The sequence below is a fragment of the Rhea americana genome, unplaced genomic scaffold, assembly GCF_003343005.1.
Source record: "Rhea americana isolate MKP2758 unplaced genomic scaffold, rheAme1 scaffold_42, whole genome shotgun sequence".
NCBI classification, from domain to species: domain Eukaryota; kingdom Metazoa; phylum Chordata; class Aves; order Rheiformes; family Rheidae; genus Rhea; species Rhea americana.
This window is the reverse complement of record NW_028186557.1, coordinates 2,519,393-2,534,710: the sequence shown is the minus strand read 5'-3', so window position 1 is coordinate 2,534,710 and position 15,318 is coordinate 2,519,393. Positions and strand designations below refer to the sequence as shown.

General features: G+C 44.2%; 1 protein-coding gene across 1 annotated transcript in view; it reads left to right on the top strand.

Moving 5' to 3' along the window:
• Positions 1 to 15,318, top strand: part of PRKCH (protein kinase C eta) — a 117,490-nt gene that overhangs the window by 24,522 nt on the left and 77,650 nt on the right. Inside the window, exon 2 of the mRNA XM_085315041.1 lies at positions 3,293 to 3,356. Within this exon, the coding sequence (XP_085171167.1) occupies positions 3,293 to 3,356 (64 nt within the window). The remainder of the gene's footprint in view (positions 1 to 3,292; positions 3,357 to 15,318) is intronic.

Genomic DNA, 15,318 nt, shown 5'->3' with positions numbered 1-15,318 from the left:
GGTACAAAAAAAGCTGTTTTCCAGGTCTGTAGAGCTATCCTGAAGCGTACATGCTTTCTGTTGCTGCTCCCATGCTTTGCAGCGCAGCTGTAAAGGCGCAAAGCGTGGACAGGAATGCCGGGAACCCCGCGGCGAGGACCGCAGAGCTTCGGCCCTGGGCCTCCGTTCAGCACGCCGCTAGCTGCGTTCACCAACTCAGCGCATGGATGTCCGTCTGATTTTAAGGGCGTTGCAGGCACCCAACCAGCAAGCGTGAGGAGCTGACAGGTGGTGACAGCCACCAGCACGAGCCCTCTCCACGCTGCGTGGCCTTCCAAGGGGCCTGGGCGATGCAGAAAGGAAACGTGTCCCATCAGGTGCTCGTTGTAGTCAGGGAGCTGCTTGCTCGTCTGTGCTGGCATGGCTTCTCAGGGGCCGGTCTGACAACAAAGATTAAAACACCATTTTCCTTTCGGTTTCYGAGGTCAAAGATTACTGTGTTTTAGTTACCTCCCACGTATCGGTGACTTGCTCTCAGATATTACTGTGGCTGCAACTTGGCTGGTCAAAATTCATCTCTAAAGGAGAACGTGGCAAGTCCAAAATTCAAACTTTTATCAGCAGTCAATTATTTTTAATTAATTGTATTTTTTTAATTGATAGTCTCTATGGCATTAAATTGATGACTGTTGCGACTGTCTGGGTTAACCTCTTGTGTAACACAGGCAGCAGAAATCACTAACTGARTCTTGGTTGTTGGTTGGTATACCCAAGTTGTTGAGGTACCCAAGGCATGTTCTGCTTCCACAGCACCTGGCATCCTCGGGCTTCAGTCCGTGTTTTGGAGGCTTTCCGCTGTAATGTCTCATTAGATCCTACTATCACATACTATYAGAAGGTCTTGAGTATGGCTAGATTCTCTTTATTCTTGAGCTGTGGTATAATATAAGCAAGGCTGCTTAATCGGTGGCTGGATTTGAATGGTCTTTAATCCYGGAGTCTGGAGAGGGGAGAGAACATTTCATAACCATCACAGATCTCCTGCTATCGCTCGCAAAATTTGCTTTGTTTTGCAAGGCTGCATGCTACCCCCTGCGCAGAGGAATCTCATTTGCAGGGAAGGAGTACAAGGTGCGTTGCAAAGAGTTTGGACCAATTTTTGTTTGTACRCTGTGTCAAAGGTGGATGATGTTTTTGTTGTGTCAAATGGCCTCAAGCTGCCTGTCTGTATCCTGCCAGACCTTTATTTTTGACATGGAATAAGGACCGCAGTGCTCTGCGTCCCACTGGGGACTATGTATTTCAGGAGAAGTGAGGAAAGATCCYCCTTGTGAATGTGGAAGCAGGAGTCTAACATACCCTGTCTGTGGAGATTAGCAGAAAAATGATATGAACTGAAAAATGGTTTTGGAAACCTAAATGAACAAGAACTTGTCCATAAAATTTGAAGTCTTGGTATCCCATAAATCAGTCTGAGTTATTGTAGAAGAGTTGTGTGTGTGTATGTGTTTTTTTTTTTTTTTTTTTTTTTTTTTTTTTTTTTTTTTTTTTTTGAAAGAAACATTTCTTTACAAAGCTGTACATCTTCCCAGTGAATTAGATTTTAGGCAAAAATGGTGCATGATATCACTGCACCATTTTGTCTGGAGAATGTCTTCTGTGTTATTTATTGAAGACAGAAGGCTCTTCAAACACAGCTTCCTTATGCCAGCACAGTAAGCAGCCCAAGCAAACGTGACAATTAGTATTGACTCAAAGCTGAGTATTTTATTGGTTTCCAATGGTGTCCATAAAATCATCAATTGGTAGGATTTTCCCAAGCAGCTCTAATTTTCCTGTTTTGTGAGCCYTGCTGATAGAGCTGGTCAGTTCTAGTCTGTGAAGTACCATGACAGCTGAAGTTGGGTAAACAGTATATTCTCTCATCCTTTCTGTGRAAATATTAGCTGTGCACATGCTAACAAATTCCGAATAGTTTAAAACAATTCTCTACCTTAGCAACAAAATAGTAAATATTGTCTGGATTAGCAGTGGTCCATACGCTGTAGCTTTGAGGGCGACCTTACGGTGTTGGCTCTTCAGGCTTATGGTGGTTCTCAGTTAGGATCCAATGATGTGACTACGACTGAGGCAAGGAAAAGCTGTCACATTTGATGTGATGTGTGTGTTAGAGAGGAAACAAAGTGCTGGAAAGATGAGACAAAACGGGTGACCTGGGCTCATCCTCCCTTCTTGCAGGACTGGGAAAGTATCTTCCTGCTCTGTCAAGTGTGCGCTGAGGAGTATTAAGTTCTGCACACCTCCACGGTGAAACTTTGTATTGCTGAGGTAGAAGGCTTGCTTTGATTTCTTTCTAACCAGGGGAAAGATGACTGTATAAAAGCAAAAACAGTTGGAAATTGTCATGTTCAGTCATTCCTTYGGAGAGCTCTATTTTCACAAATTCTGTTCTGCACAGATTATCAGTACCCATGTGGTGTGAAGCTTCTCTTTGCTAATTTTATCCTTGCAGTTTAGTGAGATATTTTGTCTTTTTTTTCCCCTCTAATGGAGGTTTTGTGTGACAGCCTGATTTGAAGTGCTGGGATTCTTAGCTGCAATTTTGCTGAAAGTTAGTTGGTGAGCAAAAAACAAAAGCAGAACCATAATTAAAAAATGTAACTAAAAATGAAAAATCTGTTAACCAAAAAATAAATACGTCCTTTCAAGGGCAAGCTGACTGATGCAGAGATTGAATCTCTGATCCCTAAAACTATATTCTGTATCCCTGTCTAATTTAGATTAAATGACAGGTATTTAGGTAACAGCACTATCGAGTTCCTATTTTCTGTGGTTTAAGGACAAAAGGTGATTTATGTAAGGAACAGGCGTTTACTTCCAGCACCGATGGCATTTCCAGAGCCTGAAACAAATTCCATGGGATAAAATATAATAGGGAGGAAATACACACACAATTCATCAGATACTTTTTTAAAAATAATTCTGTGCGTTCAGTATTACTTCTCCTTCACTTACCTGACAAACTGGAACACTATTAACAATTTCTGTTGTTTTAATCTTTATTTCCTCCTGCAAGGTTGAGATGGTTCAACATTCAGGGCTCCTTRAAGAATACGGAACTGGATTATTCCTTGTTCCCAGCAGTGCTGAGTGATTTAAGCCACGGATGCTCAGTATTTCTGAAAAATTTGGGTTGCGTACGCAAAGATGCATAGCTTCATATATTATCAAATAATGGCTGCGTTTGTCATGCAAAATCCGAAGAATAGTCTTTGCCCTGAACAGCCTTTTAACATTTCATTTACTTTTTCAGGTGGATTTGGAGCCAGAAGGCAAAGTGTTTGTGGTCATAACTCTTACAGGCAGCTTCATGGAAGGTAAGGGAATTATTTTGGCTTTTTTTCGTTAAGAGCTCTGCTTTGGTATGTATTATTGGGGTCYGTTGGCAAGTATTGTGAGAGAGATTAGGGGTCTTCATGCGGGTCGCGCACTGTCGCACGCCGGAGCTTTCCGGAGCAGCGAGGGGAACGTTGAAGGGGCTGTTGTTAACCTCTTACTCTGTTTGCCATCTGGTCTGTTACCGCTCCGATCTTGCACCCAGGGAGTTGATTCCTGCCCGATTTATTTATCTGAAGTTGTCCTTCAAATGGATTGGTTTTGGCACGTGTGCTTTTCACCTGGGTGCCTCTTGAAGGACAAGATAAGGAGCATGTAGAGCATGTTTAAAACATCTGGATGATTTTTATTCTATAATGATTCCCACCTACTTCATATGTATTTCTCTTTCCAGAGTTTCCTTTGCCTTGGAAACTGAAAAGTTTCTTAATGCAAAAGCTCCCCTGAAAAAAATGTCCACTGGCCCTTTCCTGGCAGGTTTTTATTTCCATACCTACTTTTTTTTTTTTAATAGTGTGATGTTTTAAATTTCCCTGTTTATCCTAATAACAGTGAACTCATACTTGAGTGTGGATGTGAGCTCCGCTGTAGGAACGCAGGAAACCTGGAATAGGGCTCTGAAAAAGCGAGATGGCTTTTATACAGTAAATACCCTCCCACAAACTAACAAGTTGAGACTGCAGCTTAAATGAATAACAACAAAGAACCGTGCAGTAAGTACGAAGAAAACGAAGAGCCAAGGCAGGGTCTGCTTCGCTGCCCTTGACCAGCAGTCTTGGAGAGCTGGGCTTCRATGCTCTCTCTCATCCTGTCATTCAGATTCATTGCTTGGTGTGAAGGTTGTGTTGGGGGGTAGAGCACAGGCAGCTCGCTCCGCTGTGTCTGTGCTCAGCCTTGGACRTGAGGAGGGATCAAGCTGGAGTGGTCATCGCTTTGTGGGTTACGGAAGAGCTCTGTCCTCCTGTGTAGTCGTTGATGCAGTTCGCGGGTACCAGATGTCTGGGACAAAGTGTTTCAAAGCTTCTCTCCTCATTTTCAAAAGTACGTTTGAATATAGTCTTGTGACTTACTTTGACCCTTTTTGGGAGGCTGTTCCCCTCTTCCTGAGCCTGCCAACCCAATGTGCTTTGGACCTGGACAGCTGCTTGATAGGCAGCTGGTGCATCAGAGGAACTAGTGAAGCTTTCAGTTTTCTTTGGGTGATGTGTACCTCAGGCATGCCCTGCTCCTTGTTGCAGGATAGCTGTGGCCATTTAAAGTGTTCAAGCCCAGGCCAACCTGTAACTAAGCTGCACTTGAGGGCCAAGTAAGGATTTCCAGGGAGGCCTCCAGTCCCCTAGAAATGTCAAGCACTGATATCTGCACAGGACTCTGTAGTACCAGAAGATTCTTGCATGTAGTTGGACTATTGTGACTCTATTTAAAATCCAGGTTGGAGGGGRGAAATGTGTGTTTTTGCAAGGAATGCCAAATACACCCAAGGCCTCTTGACTTTCCTGACTGCTGCTATCCAGAAGGAGGAGCAGCAACAGTTTGAACAGTCTTGCAAGACATGGAAGGAGCTTTAACCACCTTTTTGATGCCATTATCTCCTGTTTGGTAACCAGGGCTAGAGAAAGGGTCTGATGCCCAGAGTTGCTGTGAGGAGTTAACTTGTTCCCAGCTTTCACTGGCTTTTCTTTGTGGCTTAGCACCTAGGCTAATATGTTGTCTTAGATGTGTCTAAATGTAGAGCTGTTCTGCAAATCCTGATGCATTGGATGAAGTRTGGGACATACTAGTTGAGGAGAAAGAGGATGTGGGTATACAGGGGAGGGGATGCTTAATGCAGAGATGGCTCAGAGCAGCAGACCAGGTCAGTAGCAGCAACGATGGCCAAACGCCTGCTGGCATGGGCCTCAGGAGGTGGGGACTAGTGGTGTCAGCAGCCCGTCTCCAAATACAGCTTTACAGCAAGCGTGTTGCTGCTGGGGAAGGACCGGTGTGAGCAAAGGCTGCGGTGAGCAGGGCTTTGTCTGTCTGTGGAGTGCTCTGTTACTCTTGGGGGTAYGACTGATGCAGGAAGTCAAACGACATGGTTTAACAAGCAGAGGAAAAACAACACACTGATCACTACAACACTGATTCAGTCTGTTACCCTTGTTCTTGAACGGTCAGGGAAAAGAGATGGAGGGAAAACAACAGCCTTTCAGTAGGACACTGCTGGAGTAGGGCTAAGAAGACCACAGTTTGGCTTCCCAGTGACAAAGTTCACTTTCCAAGTAAACTTAGGCAGGCTGCATCATCTCACTGCACCTTTTGTTCTCTTACTTGTAAAATAAGAATGCATTTTTCTCTAAGAAGGCATTTCCTAGAAGCATGCTTTGACAGGCATAGTAGGGAGACATGAAAATGGCTTTTTAAAGTTAATTTGAGAAAAGCTTTCTATTTGTAACAGGAAAAGGGGGAGAGTGCAAAGGTGTGCTAGGGGGAAGTGGAAGTGTGACTTGTTGCAGGTTTGGAGGCAATGGCTCTTGGGCAGGATAGAGGTAAAAAGGACCTTAAAAGTTGGTTTTAATTGCTAATGACAGAGCAGATGATAGAAAGAGGGAGGTGCTGGGATCAAAAAACTACAAGGCTTTTTTTAATGAATGCTAGTTTCCATCCATGCAAAAGATTGCCATGCTTTTTGAGAGGAGATAACCATTTAAAGCAGTGTTGACTAGGGATGGCGGACTTGAGTGACAGAGCACTGGAACAGGTTGCCTAGAGAGGTTATGGAGTCTCCTTCTCTGGAGATATTCAAAACCCACCTGGACATGGTCCTGTGCAATGTRCTCTAGGTGGCTCTGCTTGAGCAGGGAGGCTGGACTAGATAATCTCCAGAGGTCCCTTCCAACCTCAACCACTCTGTGATAAATCCAAAAATTCAAACTTGTACAACTATGCTGGTGGCTAAGCTGTTAAGGCATCTTGCTCACAATGTCTTAAAGGCAAAAGATGGAAAACCCCAATGTTTGTACTTCTTTCAGAGGAAAATGGGAAATGCTGGAAATARTTTACTTATTCCTTTTACTTGTTGAGGATGTGAGGACTTACAAAAYAGGAAGAGTCAAAGATGGTTCTTGGGACTTTTCTTGACTGGTTAGTCCCATGTGTGGGTACGTTTAGAGTTTCCAAAAATGGGCATATGGGCATTATCCGAAGCAAGTCTAAATGTGGATACTGAGTTTTCCCAATCAATAAGAAATAGAGACATCAGTCAGGGAGAGGTTTCCTTCTCAAAAATCGTGAGGTTTGCCCCCTCCCCCCATAACATCATGTTTTGTTTTATTTTCTTTACTTTCTCTCTCTCTCTCTTTTTTTTTTTCCTGGAAATATGGAGCCTCTGAGTTCTACCTAAAAATTAAATTCTTGGAAAAAAGACTGGGAATAGCYCTCAACCTGAAAGCACAAAAAGTAGCCTCTCACTTACTTACCTTAATCAAGAGGGCAGCTATAACCACATTGTCACTACAAACTATGGCTAACTTGGCAGCGACTGCTTGAAAGCTCTGTGCATCTATCCATGGGAATATATAAAACCCAACTGACTAGGCCAGTAGCTCACATTAGATCTTAGCAATGTAGCTTGAAGACCTACATGGTGTTTCAAGCAGTGTGTTTTTTCAGACTTYTGATTGTTTTCTTGACTCTTGATTTGATAAGCATGTAATTCATTGCATTTCCTGCTCTGAAATATGTCTATCAAGTGACATGATGCTGCAGAAAAAGCCACTTAAAAAGCAGGTAAAAAGAGCAGTATAGTGGTGTCTGTAGACCAGCTCTTAGAGGCACTCATGTATTTAGGTAGCAGCTCTTCACCATTGCTTTCACCAGACTGCAGGGATAGAAAGATAGTGTAATGGAGGTAGTGTGAACTTTGGTGAGCATCTTCCTCTGAGAAAGGCTCTGCAAGCTCTCACTTGCACACACAGAGGGGTTGATGCCTACTGTTTGTTCTTAYGCTGATTTGCAACAGATAAATTATTTCAGAGGGTTTTTTTCCTAAGCTAGTTGTGTGATTAGGGAAATAGCCAGATTCACTGGATCCCAACCACCTTCATGTAACTTTACGCAAGTTAAAGCCCAAAAAACTGGCTAAGGTGCTTCCTCCCCAACTCTGAAAAACAAACAAAAAACCCTCCAAGCTCTGAAGTTCAGAGGTCAGTAAAATTATGTCAAGTCCACCTGAGACTGAATTGTTTTGTTGTCCTAGAAAGCTTGCCCAAAATAGTCGTCTGCAGTGAAATTGGCCACTGGTCCTTTCTTTAGCTTTGGAAGTGGTTGTTTTTTGTTTGGTCAAAAGCTGTTTTGACCAAAAATGTAACGTGGTTCTACCTTAGCAATAGAGGGAGTGGAGGAAAAGCGTGATACTTATGTGACCACACACACTGTATCTGAAAGAAACATTCATATGCTGGGAAGGATGAGTGCAGTATGGAAAGTGGAAACTTGGAAACATGCGGAAGAAAATTAGTCCTTTGTGAATTCTTACATGCCCATCTATCCCCGACCTTCTGAACTGTTTTCTGTGGCATGTAGAGGAGTGGCAGTGCTGTGTTTGGAAGCCCCTACGTAGGATTTCCAAAATTGTCCAGCAGGATCTTCCTCTGTTCTGGTAAGAGCCCCCGAAAGGCTGCATCAGCAGGGTGTAAGGCTGTGCAAAGTGTTTGTGTTTACTTGCTTATTTTAAAGTCCAATGCTGTGCTGATGGTCATCTCGTAGCACTGGCGTTATTACTTTATTCTCAGACCTTTCCTCCTCCAGTGGGCATCTCAGTGATATTTCTTAGCAAAAAAAGATAAGAGCTCCTTCAGCAACTTCAAGCTGATTTTTAAATGAACTAAATTATTTTCTCTTGAAGCCTATTTCTTCCTTAAACGGAAACTCCTGGGACAATGGCTCTTCTGTCTTTTARTCTTAACCTGCTATTTTGAGACATGTAAATATGCAGGGTTTTCCTGGTTAACAGCRCATGCAATTTTTCCAGGGGAGGGAGGAACAGAGCAATAAGAAGAGGGAGGATTAGCTAAATTATCCCTGCCTATCTTTATTTTCTATACTGGATATATTTATTTCTGTGCTTAGCGTTATCTGRTTATATTAACTCCCCTCATTCAGTTGACGTTTCCTAGGTAAAATTAAAATCTCCTTACCTTGGGTGGAGATTACCTCTCACAAACGTGGCCGAATTTCTGCAGSTGCTGCGAGATCATTGCCCGGAGCAGCCAGGTGGGCATCTTCACCGCTCCCGGCACCCGTCGCGATGGAAGGAAACGTGCTGTCCTCTTGTGATCCTTTCTGATTGACCTAGGACCTGTTTTGCTTCACAGGCTGTTTCATACAGAAAGTGATGACCAATTTTTGTGTGCCAAATTTGAGGCATTGCTTAGGATTTCTCCCCCCCCCCTCCTCTCCCCTCCTTCCCTCGAATCACTATATTTAACCATTCCTGGGGAGCTCTGCCCAGGGCCCTCAGGACCAGAGGAACTGTGGTTTTACTGAACTCCAGGTGTCCTCTGTGTGGTGACTTAAATGAGCCAGGATCTCTGAATTAATCCACGAGATTTTGACTGTGTTTTAAGCTACCTTTAAAGGAAAATTTTGGCTTTAATGCTCTCTAATACAGTTAGTGCTGCTTAGCGCATACAGTCACCTGATGTTCCTCCTCTTCTCGCCTTTGCTGTATCTATTTCTCAGTTAACTTCTGAGTAGGATCTTCTTCCTTTTTGCTAGTGGGAAGCATGTGAAATATCCTTGGTATTAACAAGCTGTTGTCTAGAAGCACTTCCATGTAGCACGTCTGAATACCGTTAAGCCCAATTTCTCTGTATTTCCCCCAGGAGTGGCTTGATGGCATGGCTTTCACAGGGCACCACCCAGATCCCCCAGCACTGGTTGAAGATGACCTGGTGCCTTTGGGGAGATGCTGTTCTTGGGGCTTGTGCTGTTCCCAGCAAGTGACCCTGCGATGCTGTCAGGGCGCCCTRAGCGAGTGTTGCGTAGTCAGTGTTGGTTGCATGAACTCAGACCTGCTCTTCATTGCTTCTCTCTCTATGCTACTGAATACCAGCCTGAGCTGTAAAAGGGCAAGCCATTAATTATTTCCTTCTTGAGGAGAGTCAAATGATTTAGAATAAAATCTTTTGCCATGAGTATGGGTTAATTACTCGTTATTTTTGCTTCTGGACACCGGTAAGAAGTTAGTGGAGCTACTCAAGAGCAGGAAATTACGCATAGGCCAGTGTGTTTTGCTGCAGCGAGGTCAGTGCAGAGGCCCCACATGTATGCCTGAAGGATGGCATGAACCTTCTCTCCCTTGCAATACTCGAGTCCCCAAAGAAGCCTAGTCCCCTGGCTGCTTTGCCTACAAGGTGTAGCACTATGCCCTGATGTAGCCACCTCACTTGCTATTTGCTCTTTTTCATTTTGAGCAAAGCTAATGAACTTAATACAAAGTAATTATCTGACTAAGTTAATGAATGAAGTAAGCCCTGGAGAAAATAGAGGTGCTTCTATTTGAGTGCTTCAAATTCTTGCAATTTCACTTTTCTTTTTTTTTTTTTTTTTGACATTGCCACTCAATGTGATAATTCTGGCTTGAAGTTTAATTTTAATTTCACCGTTGTGAGGTAAGTAATGGTTGTTTCTTTTCTTTCAGCGTCAGGAAAGACAGAGACAAATTTGAGTTCTGGGCAAGAAATAGAACAAAGAGAATATTGAAAAGCCAAGTGACTTGGTAGAGCAGATTTAGCACCCRTTGCTAAATATTTAATATAGGTAGACTTTGCAGCAGCGAGGAAGCCTGAACCTACCTCTAAAGCAGGAAATACTTTGGTTTGCAACTGTCATATGATGTATTTGGAATGGTTTGTTCTCGAGCGCTGCATGTCCTGTTGTTTTTCTTAGAATACCTTTCTCTCATGTGAAGTGGATTTTGTCTTAAATAGCATGTCCCCAGTTAGGCTCCTGTGAAGATTTGSAGCCTTAAAATCTTAAGTTATATAGCCTTTGTGCTAACAAGGTAGTATGCTTGCTCGGTACTGTAACRTGGCTTCTCAGCCCCATAAAACCTGTATTGCAGATGCGTTCCCAGCTTCTTGCTCAACAGGGAGAAAAAAGATGTTTACTGCTCCTTTGTAAACTGTAGTAATGAGTTTTCAGACTGCTTTTTAAAGTCAAGAGAGTAATTCCTTGGAATTAGGAGCCAGTAATGGAGAATGCCCTATTCGCAGCACTTAGTTAGTCAGGCCACTTGGCTAGTAACTGTCTTCTGGGTTATTAGCCCAACTGGGAGAACTGTAGGGCATGTATAAACCTTTTCATAAGGCACTAACCTCTGTTCAGGGAAACTCCTGACCTAAATGATATCAGAGCAGAGTGGGATGAAGAAAGTTTTGCTGTCTTTCCTTCACAGGCTCAGAACACAAAGAGCTTATGGCTATCTCAGTCTTGTGTTTGGAAAGTGTTTTTCCACATCCCTTCCAATCCTTCCTATCCCTTGTATTTTAGAAAAGGAGTTCACAAAGCGCTTTTCAATGCCTAATGGCTTTGCATTGGTCACACACATGCATTTTGGGCAAGGGTCTTCCAGACCCATCACCTTGTGATGGCTCAGCTCTGCTCCCACTGATGGTAGTGGGTAAGAGCAATGCTGAGTCTCCTGGGAAAGAGTCCACCCTCAACGCCCTGTTGAGAGGAGGGAGCCCTTACAGGGACTAGGAGATTGTCGGCCAGAGCTGCTATGCATCTCTATGTAGGAGGCAGATGGCCTTGGCTGGATCTCCAACCATGTTGGAATATGTCAATCAAGGTAAAAAGGAGGAGGCAAGTTCTAGATGCTGATCTCAAAGTCCCGAGCAGCTATCGCTCTCCTGAAGGTCAGACTCTGTGCCCTCACACTCCAAGGAAGCTGTGTCAGCTGAGCAAGGGGGAGCAAGACTGGCTCTGTCAGTGCCACTAAATCTCAGAGTTAAGCACAAGGACATTAAAGCTGCTTGGCAATGCTGAAGATCCCAGGAGAGAATTTCAGAGTTAAGGAGGCCACAAAAAAACACTTGGAGATCCTTTTCCGGGGGAGGTGCCTTCAGGTTTTTTTGAGAAACATCCCCTGGGCTATGAAATACCATTGGGAATTGAGGCAGGACTACATCTTCCTCAGCACTGCCTTCTGCTTGCACCATTGAAGCTTATAGTGACCTGAGCTGGGGTCACTGTGCTACATGCTGTATAGGCAAGCCTTTAATGAGAAACAGCCTCACCCTGACAGACAGACAAAGTGGACAAGCTTGGGGATAACGAAGAATTATTACTGTCTAGAGTGGGAGCATAGTGTGAATGTTTTCTTTTTAATAAAGTCTTCAGAATTTAAGCACTGAATTTTAAACATGAATTCTCGTTGCAGAGAGAACCCCAAGTACTCTTTAGCAYTCTTGTCTCACCTACTCCTCTATTTAAAATAATAACAATAAAAAGATAAATTCTGAATTTTATACTGGAAGAAAAAGAATTCTACAAGGGAAAACAACTGCATTGGTTCTAGATTGGTGGAAGAACTAAGGCTGGGGAAGATGGAGTGGCTGACTTAGTGTTACGGTGGGACTCTACGGCAGAGCCAGGAAGCAATCARCATCCCATGCTGTTGTGTTAACCGCAAGACCACCTTTATTTCCTGGAAATGCTCYGTTTGAGCTCCACCACTATTGCAGTAAATGTAATGTGGAGAGGTTTTCAGCAGTAATTCATGGCTTGTCAAGACCTGCCAACTGCTTAGGTATCCAGACACTGTGAAAATGCAACAAACAGCAATATCAGGGTTAACTTTACTTCCTCAGYGGGCTGTGTTGTGTCTAGGCTCCGAAACCTAGATATAAATATGCAAGCTGGCAGTCTGCTGTGGGATTGCAGCATTCCTGGCTGTAACAAGGAACAGAGTTGTTGTTTCTGKTGTTGTTTTCCTGATTTTTAATATGATTCCTGGAAGAAGTGACAGTGATTCCCTGAGGAGTTTAAATCTATCTGCTTTACCTTGGAGGACAGCACTGCCCTGAAGTTGGTGTTCTGCCACAGCAGAGCAGATGGGCAAGCGTGGRCTGACAGGAGAGTGTAAAGCCCTTAGAGGTTCGGGCTGTGCTACTGTGGCTGCACCCTGTCCCCTCCTGTGCGGGAGCACCCCATGCTTACCCCTGTGGTGGAGGGCACTATTTCACAGCAATCTCCTTCGACGCTCATTGTGGTCAACAGCACCTGGATCGCACTCTGGGCTGGGATGAAGGCAGGGTGTCCCCGTACGGCAGCACAGCTCATGGCTGTTCTCGAATTCCCCTAGACTGCAACTCGTGAAGTACCTGACTGATCAAATAGATAAATGACTGACCTAAAGCTCAAGTAACTTACYCATGGTCACCCTGTAAATCCACAGCACACCTTGGAAGAGAGGAGGGAGAAAAAAAAAGCAACAAAAAATACRAAAAACAGATTTGTTGAATGTCTCCTCCACTCCATTCAATTACATTGTGTCCCATTTAATATCCAGGTCTGTCAACTCTGGTTTCTGGAAGAGACTGCAGTGTTGGACATACTGTGGRAGTACACCCATTGGGCCTGTTGGCATTAGGTGATGTGAACGGTAACAAGAGCCTATTGTGTCACAGCACATAATTACCTTGATTTATTTGGAAGATACTTATTTGTCATTAGTGCTTGCAGGGAGCAAGACACAGCCATGGCTCCCGTTGGCCCTACAGTTGCAAGTATGACAGACAGTATCAATCTGCCACATTTTGGAGATACTGTGGCAGAAGTAGAGTGCTCCCCCTTCATTCCCACACTTTGCCAGACCTGGGGGAGTGAAGACTTGGGAATTGCCCCCAGCAAGCAATTCAGGTGAGCCAAGAAAAACTTTGAGAGGGAAGCCGTCTAGGACGGACCATTTGATGTCAAGGTAGAAAGAAGCACAAGGAATTGTGCCACCTGTATGTAGCCCTAAATAAGCATGACTTTGCTTGAAGGATGCGCTTGCTGTCTTCTCTACCCTTTAATTTGCTTTTGAAAATGGGATGACTGCTTCTGTGAGAGAAATCTCTGATAGCCAAGCAGAATATGGTCACTGTCATTAGAAGAGATGGCACTGGGCTGTAATAAGCAGAGCTTGTCTTGTGGTGTTTTCAGAGACAATTCCTAGTGCTTGCAATTTATACACCCCTGTTTTCAGTTACTACAGAGTGTGCCCAGTCTGATATTTTTCAGTGCCAGCTCCTCCATCTGAGCGAGAAGGTTGTTGYTTGTTTGTGTTCTGGAATGCTTCAGCAGAGATGATTCAGTGTCTTCCAGAATGAGATGCTGGATGGAAATCTGGCTTTGATAGAAAAGGTCCTAGTGTTTTTTCCCTGTGACCTCGCACTTGGCAGAGGAGAGGCTAGGAGAGAAGAGATCCTCCAGTGTTTCAATATGCCTTCTGCTGTCTTTGGGAAAATCCAGCCATTTGTGAGCCTCTGGAAAAAATTGCTTGCAATCAGTGTGACCTTGAGAGCTGTGGACACCACCTGCCACTTGCACTGAGCAGGATCCACCCCCTGTGGTTGTTCTCCTGGCAGTGTAGACACTGTGGGTGGTCACGGATACCAGGACTGAGACTGCAGTTTCATAATTGAGGGTGAATCTGTCAGTGAGAGGGATRCCCTTGGGATTCCCTTGGGCTGGCCCTCGTGTCCCACTTCAGTTCTGCACCAGTTAGTTGGACTGGGAAGCTGACCTGAGAGGTGGCAAATCTGAAGGTAGGTGGGAGTTGGTTTTCAGCCAGATTCCTCCTCTGGCTCAGCTCAAAATGTTATAACACATAGTACTGTGGCAGGGAGGAGGAGGAGCTCAGGASGTGATGCAGAGGAAGGCTCTGGGCAGGCAGGCGGCCTAGGTAGGCAGTCCCTAGTTCCCTGCTCGCCTTGCCCCATCTGCTGGGAGCAAGGACAGTGAACAGGGCAAATGCCGCCTCAAGTCATCAGAGAAAAAATACAGCTTTAAGAGTCTGTAGGAAAGAAGGAGAAAAATATAATGAGAAATGGAAGGACAGATGGGTCATGATGATGGCTGGAGGTGGACAGGCATTGTGAGGAACCCTTCCTTAGAGAAGCTCAAAGGATTAATAAAGTTAGGAAGCAAGGAGTAAGGACAGAGATACGATAGGGGAACAAGAGAAGCAGAAGGGACAAGGGAAGCCTACAGCAGAGGAATTGTGAGCAGCAAAGCCCGTTTCTTGTTAGAATCGGGAACAGATATTTTATTCCAAATCTCAACTCTTTTTTTGCTGTCTAGCTGTGAAACTTGTTGAAGAAGTGTAGCCATCCATYGCTAGTGCTGGATGCCCAGAGCAGATGGTAGCCCTTTAATGTAAGCCATTTTTCTGTTAGCTTGAAGAAAAGAGGATAGTGCTGTGGGTCTGAGGTCACAGCTGTGCTGAGGAACAGGACAGGGAAGAGGAAAGGCTGCTGCAGCTCCAGTAGATGAATTTTCTTTCTTTTTTTTTTCTAGTGGTAGATTTCTTTGTTTAGAAAACTCAGGAAATAGTYGTAAAAATAAAATCTTTTCATTTGAAGGATATCACTAAGGCTACACAATCAAACTCTTAAAAGTCAGCAAATRCTGAATTTGTATGTTTAAAATGTGTCCATCTTGTATGGTCTGCGTACAGTCTCTGCAATCACACCTGCAGACCAGCCAAAAYAAAGGCAGAAAAGTTTTTCATCTCCCGCTTGCACAACTTGGGGGATAAGTAAGGAATCTCGGGCCTCGCTCTGGTTCTGCACRTGTTTTTACTGGTGTTGTCTGTGGTCCTGTATCTCACCTGCGAATGTGAACCTAGGATAAGACAGGTCCTTCAGAGAGGCCCCAGTGTCGCATCCAAAAGGGCTGATGGCAGCTTGCATG